This window comes from Columba livia, chromosome 2 (genome assembly GCF_036013475.1).
Source record: "Columba livia isolate bColLiv1 breed racing homer chromosome 2, bColLiv1.pat.W.v2, whole genome shotgun sequence".
NCBI lineage: Eukaryota > Metazoa > Chordata > Aves > Columbiformes > Columbidae > Columba > Columba livia.
In genome coordinates, this window is record NC_088603.1 from 120,546,212 (window position 1) to 120,562,862 (window position 16,651).

A 16,651-nucleotide genomic window follows, 5' to 3' on the forward strand; every position below is an offset into this window, starting at 1 on the left:
TGTTGCATACTTTTCCATTTGCTTGGTGTTTGTCTTGCTGTTCTACTGATACAGAAGGCAGCATTTCTTGTGCGATAGTAGCTTGTTTTTTTTCCCACACCCACTGCATAGAGTGATGAAGTCAGCAGGAATGGGACATGCCGCACAGCTCCAGGCTGCCAGCCATGGACCAGCAGGCTCCTACAGGCAGGGCTGCATTTATTACACCCTGTTTTACAGGAAGCATTGCTTTGCTGGGAACATCTTCCATTTCCAGCAGAGTGGGAGCTCAGGCAGCATGAGATGCAACATTTTTCAGAGGAAACCATTCTCCTTTTTATCAAGCATTTTGATCCTAGCAAACAAAGCTAGAGAGCTTGTTCCAAAGTGAAGCTTGCAGGCTGAGAGGAGAGGAACAGCATTTACAATATGGAATTGATCCATTTTAAGTGTTCTAGTCAGCAAATGCATTAAGGAAAAAAAAAAAAAAAGATAAAAAAAGTATAAAATTTAGAGTCTGCAATGGATAATCTGACATGAATCAGAAACAATATTTTGTAGGTGGGTCCAGCACAAAGCAAGGTCCATTAGGCTCAAAGGACAACGCAACAGAACAATGGAAGCAGATACGAAGTCTGCACTAATAAATATGCCCATTGGGCCAGTGCCACTGCCTAACATGGCATAGATACATACAGAAGGATTATACACTAAACGGTGCAAACACAGTCCAGTCCATCTGTCATAAACATTAAGTCCAAAGGCCACAGGTGCAGATGGCACTAAAAAGTAAAAATTACACCCAGACAGAGACCACTTCGTGTAACATGTAGAAAAAAACCCAGCAAAACAAACCAAACCAAACCAAAACAAAATCCAGTGATTTGTTTCCAATTAATAAATGTTCTCAGAATGTCCTTGGCAATCTCTGCTTCTTCCTTTCCCTCTGTCATTGTACATGTGTAACATACATTTTATTTCACAGTACTTTGAGCATTCAGAACCATATTTCATTCATTTAAATAAATCTACTTCATATTTGGTCAAAAAGGAAAAGAATTTAAAGTAAGATTCAGTCCTTCATTCTAGTCTGTTGAGAATAGGATGTGTTTTCCCTTTGGAGATAGAATCTATTAGGCTTCAGGTGTATCCTGTTTGAGGAACGTTCCAATACCAAAAAGCTTAACAAAAGAGAGGAGAATGTGCTTCTCTCTTGTATACCAGGTAAAGAGAAAGCTGCATCCTCTTAAGTTCCAAACAGAAGCAAAGAATTTTTGCTGTTTGTGCATTACACCGATTTGTCATACTGAAGTATCTCTAATATGTTCACTGTACCTCTGTAGAGTATGTATATAGCAATGTCTACACACCATAGAAAACACTTAATTGAAGTGTTTAATCTGCCATAGTTTTGGTTTTGTTCTTTTTTTTCACAATCACCACAGGCTGGTAATGAAATTTCCAGTGCTAAATGGGAGCAGACCACCAAAATAGGGCTCTAAGAACAGTCCATCCAAGCGAAATAAGTCCCCAGATAAAACACTGGCAGTCCCAGATTTTATCTTTAGTTACTGAATCAACTGTACCTCACACCTGTAGAAATCAGAATATGAAGTTTGTCCTTTGTCAGCCATTCTTTGATGCAGTTGTAGAACTTGTGCAAGCACTTCTCAGGTTATCAGGTGATTAAATGAGGGATGCTAATTCTTTAGCAGCACTTACAAAAAGGTTTTAAAACTATAAGCAAATGAAATACCTCTTTTATGGAGTGTTGGATAGTGCTAGATCCCTAGTTTAACAAAGAAACAAAAACCATCCAAGAATATCATCATATTACAACTGTATAATTCCACTGAAATTCTTGACAACCCTAGTGTTGTTCCACAAATAGAAGTAGTTTTATTCGTACAAAGATCTCTAGAACTTTTTTCACTACAAGGACAAGCATTATCTTTTCATCTTTAGTCAGCATTGTCCATTGTGCCTAATTCACATTGCCCATGAAATCTGACTTCCAGAAATCACTGAATAAACCTGATTCTTTTGTGACAGAACTAGCCATACAACTATATAAACAGGTGAATTGGATGTGCTGCATTTTCTGTTTATTCTGGACATTTTTTTGTAACTGGGGAGCAGGCGCTATAATCAAATAAATGATTAAACATGCTATTCTTTGTTGTTCTTGCAGTCAAGTACTGTAAAGACTTAATAATACAGAAATAAGTCAACTAAATATTATTTTCAAAATACTAAAGAATCATTCAAAAAACTCCAGTTCTACAGTTTTTAATTTTTAAGAGGTACATACCCATTAAGCAAGGATTTGACTATTATCTCTGCAAGAGATAACAATGAGCAGCATCAATCTCATTGTTCCAAAGTCTCAAATTAAAACCATTTAAGAAAATGGTTTTGCTCTTGTTTTAGCTCGTGGTTTGTTTTGTTTTGGTTGTTTTTAAAAATCAAAAAGTATAAACAATTATTTAGAGTCCTGAACTGTATGTAGAGTCCTGAAGTATGGCTGTCCCACTGCACTGTTAATTTTTAAATTCAGTGTTTGAAACAGAAAAGTCATATAAATGTGTTACTATTTTTCTGAAAGTGAAGATGCTACCTAGTTACACCAATCACAGTTACATCAGTTACCAATTACTATTAAATTCATTGCTTTACTACCTACCTTTTCTGCTACTACGCACCAATAGCAACAACTAAGATGATGTTCTTAGTGTGAGGGCTCAGGAAAGCAATGAGGCTGCTGCCTGGGCTCTTCCTGGAGTTAAAGCTAACTGAACAGGACATGCTAACACTACCCATGCAAATATGAAGTGAAAATGAGAAACTATTGAGAGACTAAGTGAGAAGCTAATAAACTTTATAGATATTGTGGTAAAGAATGGCTGGATTTCACAGGCAATTGATAGAGAGTTGTTTGATCAATGGGCAAGCTTCACACACAGTTGAACTGGAGAACTGGGGGTTTTCTGGTGAGTACAGTCATGCAACACCAACGGTGCCCAGGCAACTATAGCAAAAATTTCACATAAGGCCATGAGTACATCAGCAATGGTATCAGAAATACTGAACCATGGAGAGGTATAGCAAAGCTGGGACCAGTGGGGAGAAAGAAATTGAGACAGGATTGTTTTGAGGAGGAGACTGAAGCAGGAAAGAGTTAACCAGGAAGGTGAAAAGGAACATCCCAAAGTATAAAAGCAAAAAGGTAAGAAATTGAAAGAGTGATTAAAAGTTGTTCAAGTTCTTGTGAGCAGGGCTGCCTGCTGCGTAGTCCTGCATGTGATCAGCACACAAACAAACTTATAAACTTATAATGCATATAACAAACTTGCATCTGCAATCAGCTGGAAGTGAGTTGAGGAGGGATGCTCTCTCTGTCCTAACAGAAGAACATCTAGATGAGAGAGCTTGAACATTCTGGTACCATTCTGCTGGCATTCGTGCCAGGGCTCATCACATTGATATCTTCCCAGCTTCTTCCTAATATCTTCCCGAGTATAAATTCATACAGTACAAGATTGATTACAGTGTATTCCACATTTCTAAGTAGAGTGTTTTCTACCAATAACCCAAGAGAGCTCACAAATGCTTTCCCTTTCCTTTTAGGTCCCTCTCCTCACTGTTAGTCATATTGATCTGGCATAAGGAACAGGCTTACAATTATCTGCTAATCACTCCCATTGTTCTAGTATTTTCACTTCCAAACAAAAATGCATCAGATTTCTTATGACTTCCTTGACACACTACTTTCTTCCTAAGCAAAATTATTGTCATCAAATTTCAGGGGAAAAGAACAGAAACAAGACAGAAGCACCATCAAATCGAACCAAGGCACAGTTCAGAATCCATAGGCAATCAATTCCCTACCAACAGCATTCACCATCCTGGCCAAACACCTGTACTCAGTAAATTTCTAACATCCCAGGAGGGATGGCAAGGACTGATCTACTGGAAGAATCCTCCCAGCAGGCACAGAAGGTTCAGAGACCTGGATAAATAATCAAGCTACATCTGGAATGATAATTTTTTAATACATTCCATTATTACCCATGTGAAAACAATACTTGGCCATTACAAAGCAGTGCAGCACTACATCTACTGCCTAACTGCAAGGGAATCTCTTGCAATATTTAGGGATTCATTAGAGCTTCTTAACAACCCAAGCTTACATGATGTATGGGAATGTGTAAGCTTCCTTAGGAGTCAGGAGACCTTATTCACTTGCAAGAAAAATGTTATTTCAAAAGTCACAACATTATTATTTTCTCAGGATTGCTCTGCCTCATCATGATTTTTTTTTTTTTTCCTGCAGTCATCTCTTCTGCAGATTAAATAAAGCCCTACTTTCTCTGTATCTCTCCACAGGGCATAGGCTCTTGCCTCCAACCATCTTGGTAGGTCTCCACTGAATTTGCTCTAGTTGACCAATGTCTGTCTTGAGTGTGAGGTACCCAGAACTGGATGCAAGGTTCTAGATGTGGCCTAATTTGTACTAAGTCAAGGGAAATTGCCCCTCAGTTCAAGAAGAACAGGGAACTGCTGGAGAGGGTCCAGCATAGGGCAACAAAGATGATTAAGGAAGTGGAGCACCTCCCTTATGAAGAAAGGCTAAGGGAGCTGGGTCTCTTTAGTTTGGAAAAGAGGAGACTAAGGGGGGACCTCATTAATGTTTATAAATATATAAAGGGTGAGTGCCATGAGGATGGAGCCAGGCTCTTCTAGGTGGCAAACAATGATAGGACAAGGGGTAATGGGATCAAGCTGGAACACAAGAGGTTCCCCTTAAATTTGAGAAAAAACTTCTTCTCAGTGAGGGTGACAGAGCACTGGAACAGGCTGCCCAGGGAGGTTGTGGAGTCTCCTTCTCTGGAGACATTTAAAACCCACCTGGACATGTTCCTGTGCAACCTCACTTAGGTGTTCCTGCTCCAGCAGGGGGATTGGACTAGATGATCTTTTGAGGTCCCTTCCAATCCCAAACATACTGTGATACTGTGATACTGTGAAATAACGACTTCCTTTGATCTACTAACTATTTTGCTGTTGATATAGTTCAGTGCTTCGTTAGCCTTCCACACTGTCAACATACAATGTTTAACCTGCTGTCCATCAAGACGCTTACGAAGTTATTGAACAGAATAGGTTTCTGGACGGTCTCCTGAGGAACTAAGGATTGAGGCAGAGTATGAATCATTAGCTACCACCCTTTGAGTCTGACAATCCATACAGTTTTATACTAATCTAGTAGTCCATTTATCTATTCTATAACAACCCTGCTTAAATATGAAGATGTTGTGGGAGATTGTGCTGAAAACTTTGCTAAAGTCAAAGCAGATGACATCCCCCGCACCCCCTTAACCACAAATTCAACCATCTCGTCATAGAATGCAATTGAGTTGATCAAAAATTAAAATCCATGCTACTCCAAATCATGTTTTTGCAAGACAACTTTGTATAAGCATATGAGGTGTAAGCATTCATGTTCTCAGTGGTCATCTTTACCACCAACATTAAACCACCAGAAAATCTTTACTCATACATTTTCTCTGAAGTAGTAAAAATCTACTAGCAAAATGGAATATTTTTGACACATGCATTTACATAATTAACACTTCTATAAAAGCACTGCTAATAAATTACTGAGAAAAACATATAAAATATTTCTGTGAGTCAGGCTGTTTAGAGCTGCAGTCAGTGTTTTTTAAGACTTTTATTCATTTTCCATTTAATTTAAATTAAACATTTTCTTAAGTTTAACATCTTAATTCCTGGAACAAAATTAATGTGAATATGAACTTGTTGAAATCACAAAAAAAAAAAATTAATGAGCTTCCAAGTTGTATTTTCCTCCAGATATTTCATAATGTTCTATGTGTATTCATATATATAAATAAATATAAGTGTATTTACAAAAATACAATAGGTATTATATAAACATAGATAGAAAGTTTTCAGAAAGGCATATTTCTTTTTCTGGACCAACATAAAACTCCACAAAGAACAGTCAAATTATATAGTCAAATAACATTGCTATTCATTGTATTTTTGCAGTTTTGGTAAAACCTAGCAAATAAAAATAAAATTGAGATTTGCTCTTAAAATACAAAAGGAAAAATATTATATACTTGTTAAATATTTTCTATTCTGTGAAGCCTATTTTTAATATCCCCTTGCAGTATATTGAGTAATCACAAACATACTACAGAAGATCTTTTTGATGTATTACAATTTGTTCATAAAAGTGTTATTCTGTAGAGTAGAGCCAAACATAAGTTTTGCTTTTAAATGAGACATGTTAAAAACACAAAGGTCTTCAAAATTACTTTACTTGTAAACATAATAATAAATATGTAATACAGAACCTGAATTTACATTTATTTGGATTACAGTTAAGATGATAGTGTTAATATTGACCTCTTAGAAATACATAGGTATAAGAAAAATTATTGATAAATTTTCTGTGAAAATGAAGTGGTTTTCAGGCTTTCTAGAAAGCCTTAACTCCACCTGTATCTCAGGTTTAATGTTGACATTGTAAAAGCTACAGGTCCTCAGCCTCATACAACCAGATTTTTCTGTTACTAGGATATGTAAGACACTCAAGGCTTGGGTTCATCATCCTATTGATTTCAATGGGAGGTAAAGAATATCAGGGAGAGACTGGAGACTGAAAAAAGTTTATTCTTGACACATGAGAAAGTGGGGAAATGAAAAAGAAAAGCCTAATATTGACTTGAGCTACATAGTGTAAAGGACAGGTAGAGCATTCCAAATAGTACTCCAGATTGAAGTAAAAAAACCCAAACCTAGCTATACAATCCAATCTAACATACTCAGGGAAAAATACCATTTCTGATCCCTTAAACAGCTTAAAAGTAAAGTTGCCTCCACAGATATGCTTCTCTAAAATGGTAGAACCTAAAATGGAACTGCTACACTGATGTTTTTGTGTGTTATAAAGTACATTTCCCAGAATTACAGCAATTCCTTAGGCTGTCCTTTTATTCCTGAAATGGGTGAGAAATCTTTTTCCTCCCTGTGTAATGTTTGAAATTATAATTTATTTATCTACAGTTATCATCCTAATTTATTTGCTCTGATTTATTTTAGGTTACTTTGCAATACGCAGATTGATAACAAAATTACAGGAAACTTTATTTACTCAATTGCTGGTGCAAATGCCTCAGTTTCCTTGCTTATAGGAAGATATTTTCACTAGTGCCACTATCTCAGTTACTGTTCACCACTGACTGAGTATGATTCCCATCTGGACACAAGCCCATAATTTTTTGATATATGCTTAAACAGAACACACACCTTTATAGTTAAACAATAGATACGTCCATATCAGGTAATGCAAATATTTTGGAAGTCAGCCCTGTACACACATACAGTAAGAATGAAGAAACATAAAGCCTACCTTTATAACAGTAGGATAATTTAAGTATGCATAACTACTTTGCAGGGAAGAATTTCCAAAACCAGCAAACAAATAAATCAAAGACATCAGTAAAGAGGGACAAAATGAAAATGTAATAATACTATACCTGTACGAATGTAATACCACAATCAACAAAATATCAAACTTTAGCCTACCAAGAGACTGAGAAATTCAGTGATAAGATATACATTCTATGCCTTAATCATGAACAGCTCTGCTGTAATTGTCTGTCTTTGGTCTGGATACACATAGAACAGCAAACTTCTAGAACAACATTATACTTGATTGAACAACATATTTCCTGCATCATTACTTTGGTCACTGAATTTTGGGGGTTTACATCCCATGTTACAGTAAAAAAAAAAAAAAAAAAAATGTAGACCAGATAGTAATGAAATTTAACATGTAAACAAACTTATTTGAAGCAATCAAAAGATTTGAACATTTGGACTTCAACACTGGGTAAAACCAGAGCATTTAGAATGATAAGAACCACCTTAACGTCAACCTTTTCACTGCTTCTCAGGAAAAGCAGTTGAGGAGGAGGGCTCTCTCTCAACAACAACTAATGAACAATATCAGTCACTGCAAATGAGCAGTTCCTCTGTGGCTCAGCAAAATACAACTTCTTGCATCCTTTTTACCCAACAGAAAAAAATGAGAGAGATGTGAAAAAGACAATATGAAAATATAATGTGTCAAAATGGTATGGACATCAGAAATTTACCTGGGAAAAGACGGTGTGTTTGGATTCAAGACTATTTCCTCAAAACACAGTCAAACCAAGAGTGAAATAGGTAGTAGAAGTTGTTTCTCCACTTCCCTTTAAGTGCTGAAGAACTAAACTGAATTGAATGGAAATGAATCCAAGCCTTTGGTAAAGAATTTGGACTAAAAATGGAAATTGTCATTTAACATGCCACCACTCATCTGCCACGCTGTTAGACTGGACCCTGTGCTATGAAGGAAATCAGTTTATTTCTAGGTTTTAGTTGCCTCAGGGGAAAAAGTACGCTGAAACAAGCCTGTGGAACTCGTGGTCTCACTACTGATTCAACATCAAGACTTCCAGTGACTTCGCCAAAACCAGGATTTTACACTACACCTACAACAGGACAACTTTTGCAAGATCTGTGATATGATGTTACAGTGACAAAAGTGTGGAAAAAAACACATAATTGGTCAGATACTCAACAGCAGTTTATGACATCTCTGTCTCTTTTCTACTACAGTTTATACTGTTGATGGCTCTTACAGTGATCACAGAGAATCCCTCCCCTGCAGTAATCCTCTCCTACAGCCCTCTGAACTGTGCTCACACTTAAACCTTCTGACTCTAATGGCACACAACACAAGTGCCCATGAGAAAGAATTGTGGAGTCCCTGTCTAGTACTTGTCACTTTCAAGTGCATAATAAAGCACATAAAAAGAAATGATGGTGTCCAATGGCTCCATAATCAATTTAAAGAAGTAAGCAGGACAAGTGAAGAGAATTTTAATTTTTTTTTTCCCATTTGTATAGTTTTGTTATCCCTGAATATACTAGGAAATTTCTCCTTAAGCTCATAGACAGCAGATGCAAGTCAGTACTGAAAACGAAATAGGACATACCATATCTATCTGGTGATAAATATGTTTTGTAATTCTTTAATATTCAACAATTAGAATGTAAGAGCAAAGTAGTTTTCAAAGTACTTAGTTGAAGTGCAAGAAAACAGAATGTGAACAGGCAGGTTGCTCTTTCTAGATGCACAGAAAGCAGCCTGAACAGAAGCTTTTCAGAGATGAGCTTTTGCAGTTCATGTATGTTGGAGGATCTTTTCATGCACAGACTATACGAGGTGATTCTTTTACTTGCTTTAAATCACAAAAGGAAACCATGAACAAACAATAGCTTTAAAAAGTGAAACAAAAGATAATTCAACTTTATATACAGAGCCTGTATATACAGAGCCCTCTCTCTGTATATATGTGTATATGCACTAAGAAAATACCTTTAAAACAACATTTAATGATAATTATCCAAACTTATTACCTAAAATTAAAAAAAAAAAAAAATTGTTACTTTACCTTCAAGTATGTGAAAACTTGGTTCCTAAAAGTTAACCTTTCTCCTTATTTTGTGTGACGTAATCATCGTCCAGATGCATTCATCACTGCCATACATGTAATAAATATTACACATTGGTTTCAAGAACCATTCCACAAAATAAGGTTTCCAGCATCTCTCTGCGAGCTATAATGTGCTAGAAAACACATGTTGTTGCTCAAATTGTTCTGTTTAAGAAGTCTGTCATTATCATATCATCCCAAGTATTTTTAATCTATCTTTTGAAGAGGGCAGAAATATTGACTGTAAGCCACTGTAAGCCTTTACCATATTTTAAAAGAAAGTTAATGATCAAAAGCAGAGCATAAATACATAAAGCTTTGGAACTCAGCTTCTATTTCAGCACTGTGTACTGACCTCTGCTGGTTTATCCATCATAGCTTTCATAAATATTAAACAGCTTACTTCTATTGAACTTTTGCACTGACTTATTCAAATTTGGAGATAAAGTAAACTGTACCCCACTCTGCCAACTTCTCCCTGACTGAAGGTCAAAAAGCAATCAAGCTTCCAAATCGTGGTGGCAGTTTACATATAGTGGGTGAGACACTATGAAAAATCGTCATTTAAAAAAACCCTTACGGTACATATCCAGCTGTAGAAAGATATCAAAGTCAGAAAACTGCGTCTTAACACTTCAGGTGTATTTTTTGACTGAATAATTTATTACACTTGTTTTATTCAACTGCTGCCTCATGTCTGCATCATTAGCTGTTTGGTATATAAAATCTGGTGTATCATACAATACATAGTGTCTGACCCATGATGTGGACCAGAAGTATTACTGCAACACGAATACCAAAGTTGTGAAAATAAATTCATCATAATTCAGTCATCCCCATTTAACAGATTTCTGCTTCAGAGAACAGACTTGTCTCTAGAAGCTTCTTCAGAAGAAATATTTGCTCTAATTAGGACAGCTGGCAGCTTACCTACCACACGCCAGTGGATCAAAGTACCGTAGCAGGTTTGACATTACACAAGTATCAATGCAAATGCTTTGTTAAAGTCTTTGATTCCAGATATTCCTTTCAGATCTCTTCCAAAGACCCTGTAAGACCCTGTCTTACTCAGAACAGTGATATGATCATCGCATCTTTTATAATACTAAAAGAAGTTCAACCCATCCACTTTATAACTGATCACAAGAAAAAACAAATCTCTAATTCTTTATGTGCCTTAGAGTAAAGAACAACTTTAGTTAGTCATAAGTTAATGAGCAAACTTTTCCATCCTTATTTGCCAAAGAACACTTTCATTGTCAGCAGCACTCAAAACGTTCCAATTTTAAAGGCCTATTTTTAGAATTCTTTGTTATGCAAGTCTTTAAGTATGAATAACAGTTCTACATATCGTGAGAACTTCATTTCCTCTCACTTATCAGTGACTCAAAACAATTTTTTTTTTGTAAGTCACCTGTACTAGCTGGAAAAAAACAATTGCTGACCACAAAAACAATGAAGCTTTGTTGTTCTGTTGGTATACATAGTAAAGCAGATCACATATTGTTAATTTCAGAACAGCAATGAGCCTATTAGTCATGAAGCTATTTTGTGTAAAAACACGTTTTTCTTTAATTTTTTCTAGAAATCTCTGCAGATTGTGAATAGAAACAAATCACTCAGATCATTGAGCATGAATCTGTAACACTTTTATCCTATATAAATACATATTTGAACTACTTCTATGTGGAGTTTTTTCTAATCATCTCCCCCTGACTTTTTGAACACTCAGATTTCTCTCTTTTCTTTTACCGCCACTAAACCTTGCATCACTACGTTCTAATGCTGTCAGTGTTTGCAACCACAAGCAACACACTAAGGACCCTGACAAGCTGGTAGCAAGCATGGCTTTCCCCATCGTGGCAGAAAGGTGCTGGGTCTCCCGCATTTCCATGGCATTGCCCAGCAGAGGGACAGGAGGGAATGCTCACCCCACACAGCATCCCCCAGGGTACCATAGCCCCCTTTTTGTTCTACCTCCAAGCAAAACTACAAGTGGCAGCCTCAGTTTTAAAGTCTGTGATGATAATCCATGCATGATCTTACACAGAAAGTACATTGATACTGTTTTGTTTTGGTTTGTTACTTTTTTTCCTTCTTACCTTTACCCAGTGATTGAGTACAGGTGTCCAGAAGATTGTTGTCACCTGGTCTTGCCACTGCTCCAATTCTTGCACTGCTGCTTCTCAGATTTGGATGAACAACTGGATCTGATCTGCTTATTCTGTTCTGTGTTAGAAAGAAAACATTTTGATGTTCTGTCACTCGAACTGGGCCTATGCTCAACACATTAGAGCAAGTACATAATCATTCCGAGATTTGCAAATCAGCATTTTTTTCTATAAGAGAGAAATAGAAAATCTTACTAAGACTTCCTGTAACTTACGAAGGAGTGAAAGACATTGATTTGCAGTGAACAAGGTGTTGACTGGATCTCCATGAAACCATATTCCTTCCAAGAGACATTTTAAAGCAGTCCTTTTGGTCAGCTCTGTGCAAAATATTCCACAACAGCCCAAATAACTTTTTTTTCCTTACCTCTGGTATCCCAGTGAGGTCACATTCTGTTAAAAACATCCTGTCAAGCTTGGTACAAAAGGGCTCCAAAGAATCAGAATGCAGAAGCTATGCAACTTGCTGACTAACTTTGCTCTGTGTTATTTACCAACCACACAAAGAAAATGCTGTCTATTCAAAACACAGTTCAAAACTCTCTTCACAGAAAGTGAGTGAACAAACAGTCCCATGTCCTATGCTGTAGTCACATCTCCCATGAGGCCCGGTGATAGCTCTGGGGCATGGGACGGAGTGACACCAGCAGCAGTCACTACAAAGCACTTTTGTAAACAAGTTGTGTGTCTGTGCAGAGGAGGAGGAGGAAGCGGGTGTTACTTTGTCTTAACATTAATCAATATTTGCTTTACCATCTCAGAACTTGAGTCTTTTTTAGTCTACTGGGTTCATTTGCTCTAAGTACTTGCATGGTATTTTCCTCACTATAACCTTTATTTTCTTCGGAAGGGATCTGAAAAGAATATCTGGAATTAAAGCAGGAACTAGATTTGGAACCCTGGAGTCAGCTTAAACAACAGGAGCTAATTCAGAGTCTTCAAGACCCATCACAGAAGGAGGCATATAAATTCAGTGGCTTAGCCTACTTCTCATCCCGTAAAATTAAAAAAAACTGTGGCAAGTCTTTTGCTTTGGTGTGTTAACAAAATACACCTCAGTTATAAAAGCCATACTCAACTATTAAGTGTTCAGTATTCCCGATACCCAAAGTGGGAATTCTGACCCAACTTTATGACTTTGCTTCATTATACAAATGAATTCTTAAAGCAATTTGGGTTAGCTCTAAAAACAAGAGAAACTTTAGATTTTGCATTTCAGTTCAATAATTTTAAGTATTGCTAAAATCATAAACTCTTTCCATCCACTTTCCTTATTTTAAAGCCATCTATTTTTTGAAAACTCTTACCCCAGTAGTCACCAAGCCACACTTTGGCAGAGCAGCAGAAATTTCTTCAGCTGTCTATAGGAAGAGAAGTGCCATATAGACCCAATGCTTCCAGTACTGGCGTTTGCTCACACTAAGCCATTCCAGTGCTTTTCTTTATACTTAATCACAGACAACAAGTATTTCCAGATATGGAAAAATGAAAAATTGTTCTCATTGATCTCTTTGTCATTTAATTCTTTAACTGTCAGACCTGTGTTGGAATCCTCTTTCGACCACCCAATCCAAGCCATCCTTCTTTCTTATCTACATGGCAGCCCTGGCTAAGCTTGCGTTTTTTTGTGACTTCCTAGTAAATATTTTTTTCTTATGCTTCCAAATCTTAAAAGACAGGTATTGCAAAACACCTGTTGTGCATGTTTGTGAGGGTACAACAGGAGACATGGTAATATTATGGATCCACAAGGATCATCAAGTCCAACTCCTGTCCCTGCATAGGACAACCCCACATTTCACACCATGTGTCTGAGGGCATTGTCCAGTCTCTTCCTGAACACTGTCAGGCTTGAAGCCGCGACTACCTCCCTGGGGAGCCTGTTCCAGTGCTCCACTACCATCTGGGTGAAGAACCTTTTCCTAACCTTTCCTAAACTTTTCCTAAACCTCACCTGGCACATCTTCCTGCCATTTCTGTTGATTCTGTCATTGGCCGCCAGAGAGAAGAGATTGGCACCTACCTTTCCTCCTCTTCTTGTGGGGAAGCCATAGACCACAATGAGGTCCTCCCTCAGTGTTCTCTTCTCCAGGTAGAACAAAACGAATAACTTTAGCTGCTCCTCATATTGCTTTCCCTCTAAATCCTTCACCAACTTTGTGACCCTCTTGTGGACGCTTTCCATTGGTTTTATGTCTTTTTCAAACTCTGGCACACAGAACTGCACACAGTGCTCCAGGTGAGGCTGCACCAGTGCAGAGCAGAGCAGGACAATCACCTCCCTCGCCCAGCTGGCAATGCTGTGCTGGATGCACCGAGGACATGGTTGGCCCTCTTGGCTGCCAGGGCACACTGTTGGCTCATGTTCAACTTGCCGTTGACCAGAACCCCCAGTTCCCTCTCCACAGAGCTAGATCCCACTTCGCAGAGCTGCTTTTCCTTTTGTGGGGTCTGATTCTGCAGCATAAATGTGTATTTTGATCTCATCCCAAGTAGAACACATTTATAAACTTTTGTAGGTTTCTGACGTAGGTTCTACCAAATATTTATTCCAGGAATGAGGATCATTCCAGGTATGACATAGAGGACATTTAACAGCTGATACGCTTCAGCAATTGAATGATTCATGACCAATAATTAGATGACAAAAGTATAGCTTTTAAAAATATAAAAGTTTTCTAGAAATACACAGAACCTTAAAGTACCTAGTTATATTTCTTTCATCAGTACTTGAAAATAATGTCTTTAAACGGTGAATGATCTTGCAAGTAGAATTGTCTAACTTTCCCTCAGTATTTTTAAAACAAATATGATGTTTTCTTAGTACCCAAGAAACATCCAGTCTTTTATTAGAGTCTGCAGTTGTGCTTTGTCAAGCAGCACAATTCTCCAAATATAATCAGTTAACAGAGTGAACCCTCTAGTATTTACAGGGTGGCTAAAAAGAAGATGGAGACCCCCTTTTTAAAAGGAGTCACCTGGAGAACATGACTGCTAATGGTACAAGTTACTCCTGGGAAGAATCTCATTAGACACAAGAGGAAAATTTTTCACTATGAGAACAATCAGCCATTGGAATAAACTCCCTAGGGAAGTGGTAGGTTCCCAGTATTGGACACTTTTAAGAATCATCTGGACAGGATGTTGGGCCATCTTGTCTAGACTGTGCTTTTGCCAAGAAAGTTTGGACCAGATGACCTTTGTAGTCCCTTCTAACCTGGAATTCTCCATAATAGCTGAAGACACTACAAAAGTTGCTCTTGCTTTTTAATGTATATTTTAAAAAGCACTGGAGCCAATAAGAAGTTGTCCACTGATCTTCGTATGTATGTTTCATCTTTATTCCAAGTTTACATTATAAGCTCTTCTCGTCTCATTAAAATTAGTAACATATTATAGAATATTATACCTATATTCTTCCTCTTTCCCAAAAAACTCACTGTTCCACTAATTATCTGTATCTCAGAAACACATACACTCTCTACTAAAACACTGCAGTATACAGGAGGTTAGTTATTTTAACAGTATCACCATAACGTGAGAAGGTTTATGATTCCTGTTTTATGGCCTGTGAAGATCTCAGTTAAGTCTTCCTCTTAAGCCTATTCTGTGCTCAAGTACCTATTTCGAATAGATCAGAACCAGCATGCAGAAGACCATACACAACAGCAAGATCTACAGAACATTAAGTCTCCCAAGTCCAAATGTCTGACTGATTTTATCTTTTTTATTACTGATCCTGTACCTAGATTTTAAAAGGTATTCCTTGCTTTTACAGGGAAATCTACCAAATAATGTAACTTAAGGGAGTCTAGCATTTTAGAATTGTGTTGTTGTTAAAATCAACAATAACACTGCGAGAACAGTAAAAAGTGAAAATGTCACTGTGTTATGGAGACAATTTCATGTTCTCTTTTTTTGTGCTGTGGGTACATCTCTGTCCTGGTGACTTTGATGTGCCTGATATCATGTGTGCTAGAAGCTCTTTTTGTTATTTGCAATCTGACATTCCATGTACCACACATAAAATTGTACTAATTGAAGTGTACATATTAGGCACTGTACTTCCTTTGGAGCCTCACTGGAGATGGACATCTCTCCTTTGATTTTCTAAGGTCTGGACTGTCAGTCGCACCATTCATCTTAATGAGGAGTATCAGATTGTTTTATTTATGAGTCTCAAAACTGAGACAGCAAAGTCAAACATAGATTCTCAGAAGTCCTGCCTATCTACTTCTTGCAATCTATTAATTCTTTAACAATATCAACAGCAGTCTGTATGTGTGCTTTTCAAAAATTACTATATACTTCAGTCTTATGGAGAAAGAGGGTTAGAAAGTTTAAGTTTTGATGTTGATTTCACCAAATGCAGGTCACATGGGAGCTAACATGTGAACATAATAATGCATTCAATGGCAAAGACTCTTCTGCCTCTTCCCTACAGTCCCACCAGGGAAATGAGACCAAGCAAGATTGATACTAATTATGCACACAGAGAAGTCCTTGCAGCAATCACTGGCCTGCTTCAGAATTCTCTGTGGATGACAGGCAGAGTTGGAAAACAAAAGGAAGGGAGAAAGAAAGAGAGAAAGAGAGAAAGAAAGAGAGAAAGTGAGAAAGAGAGAGAGAGGGAGGGAAGGAAGGAAGGAAGAAAGGAAGGAAGGAAGGAAAGAAGGAAGGAAGGAAAGAAGGAAGGAAGGAAGGAAGGAAGGAAGGAAGGAAGGAAGGAAGGAAGGAAGGAAGGAAGGAAGGAAGGAAGGGAGGAAGGAAGGAAGGAAGGAAGGAAGGAAGGAGAACACAAAACAAAAGAGGCAGGCCATGAAAAAGCATTTAGTTGGGTGTTTAGTAATTCCAGGAGCAATGTTGGATACCAACACATCACATGCTTTCATCAGGTCGATTAAAAAAAATATATAAAAAGAAGAT

The 16,651-nt window shown here is 37.5% G+C and overlaps 1 protein-coding gene across 4 annotated transcripts in view; it reads right to left on the reverse strand.

Annotated features, from left to right (window-relative positions):
- ST18 (ST18 C2H2C-type zinc finger transcription factor) overlaps positions 1-12,317 on the reverse strand; it is a 169,665-nt gene extending 157,348 nt beyond the window's left edge. For 2 of the 4 annotated variants that reach the window (XM_021291598.2, XM_021291595.2), the window contains exons 1-2: positions 11,941-12,063; positions 11,657-11,783 (exon numbers count right to left, since the gene is read on the reverse strand). In XM_021291598.2, coding sequence (XP_021147273.2) covers positions 11,657-11,783; positions 11,941-11,994 — 181 coding nt within the window. In that variant the 5' untranslated portion in view covers positions 11,995-12,063. Of the gene's footprint in view, positions 1-9,512; positions 9,599-11,656; positions 11,784-11,940; positions 12,064-12,092 lie in introns of those variants that run through there. The other 2 variants (XM_005505453.4, XM_065053530.1) reach the window with 2 other exon arrangements.
- Between the last annotated feature and the right edge of the window lie 4,334 nt (positions 12,318-16,651).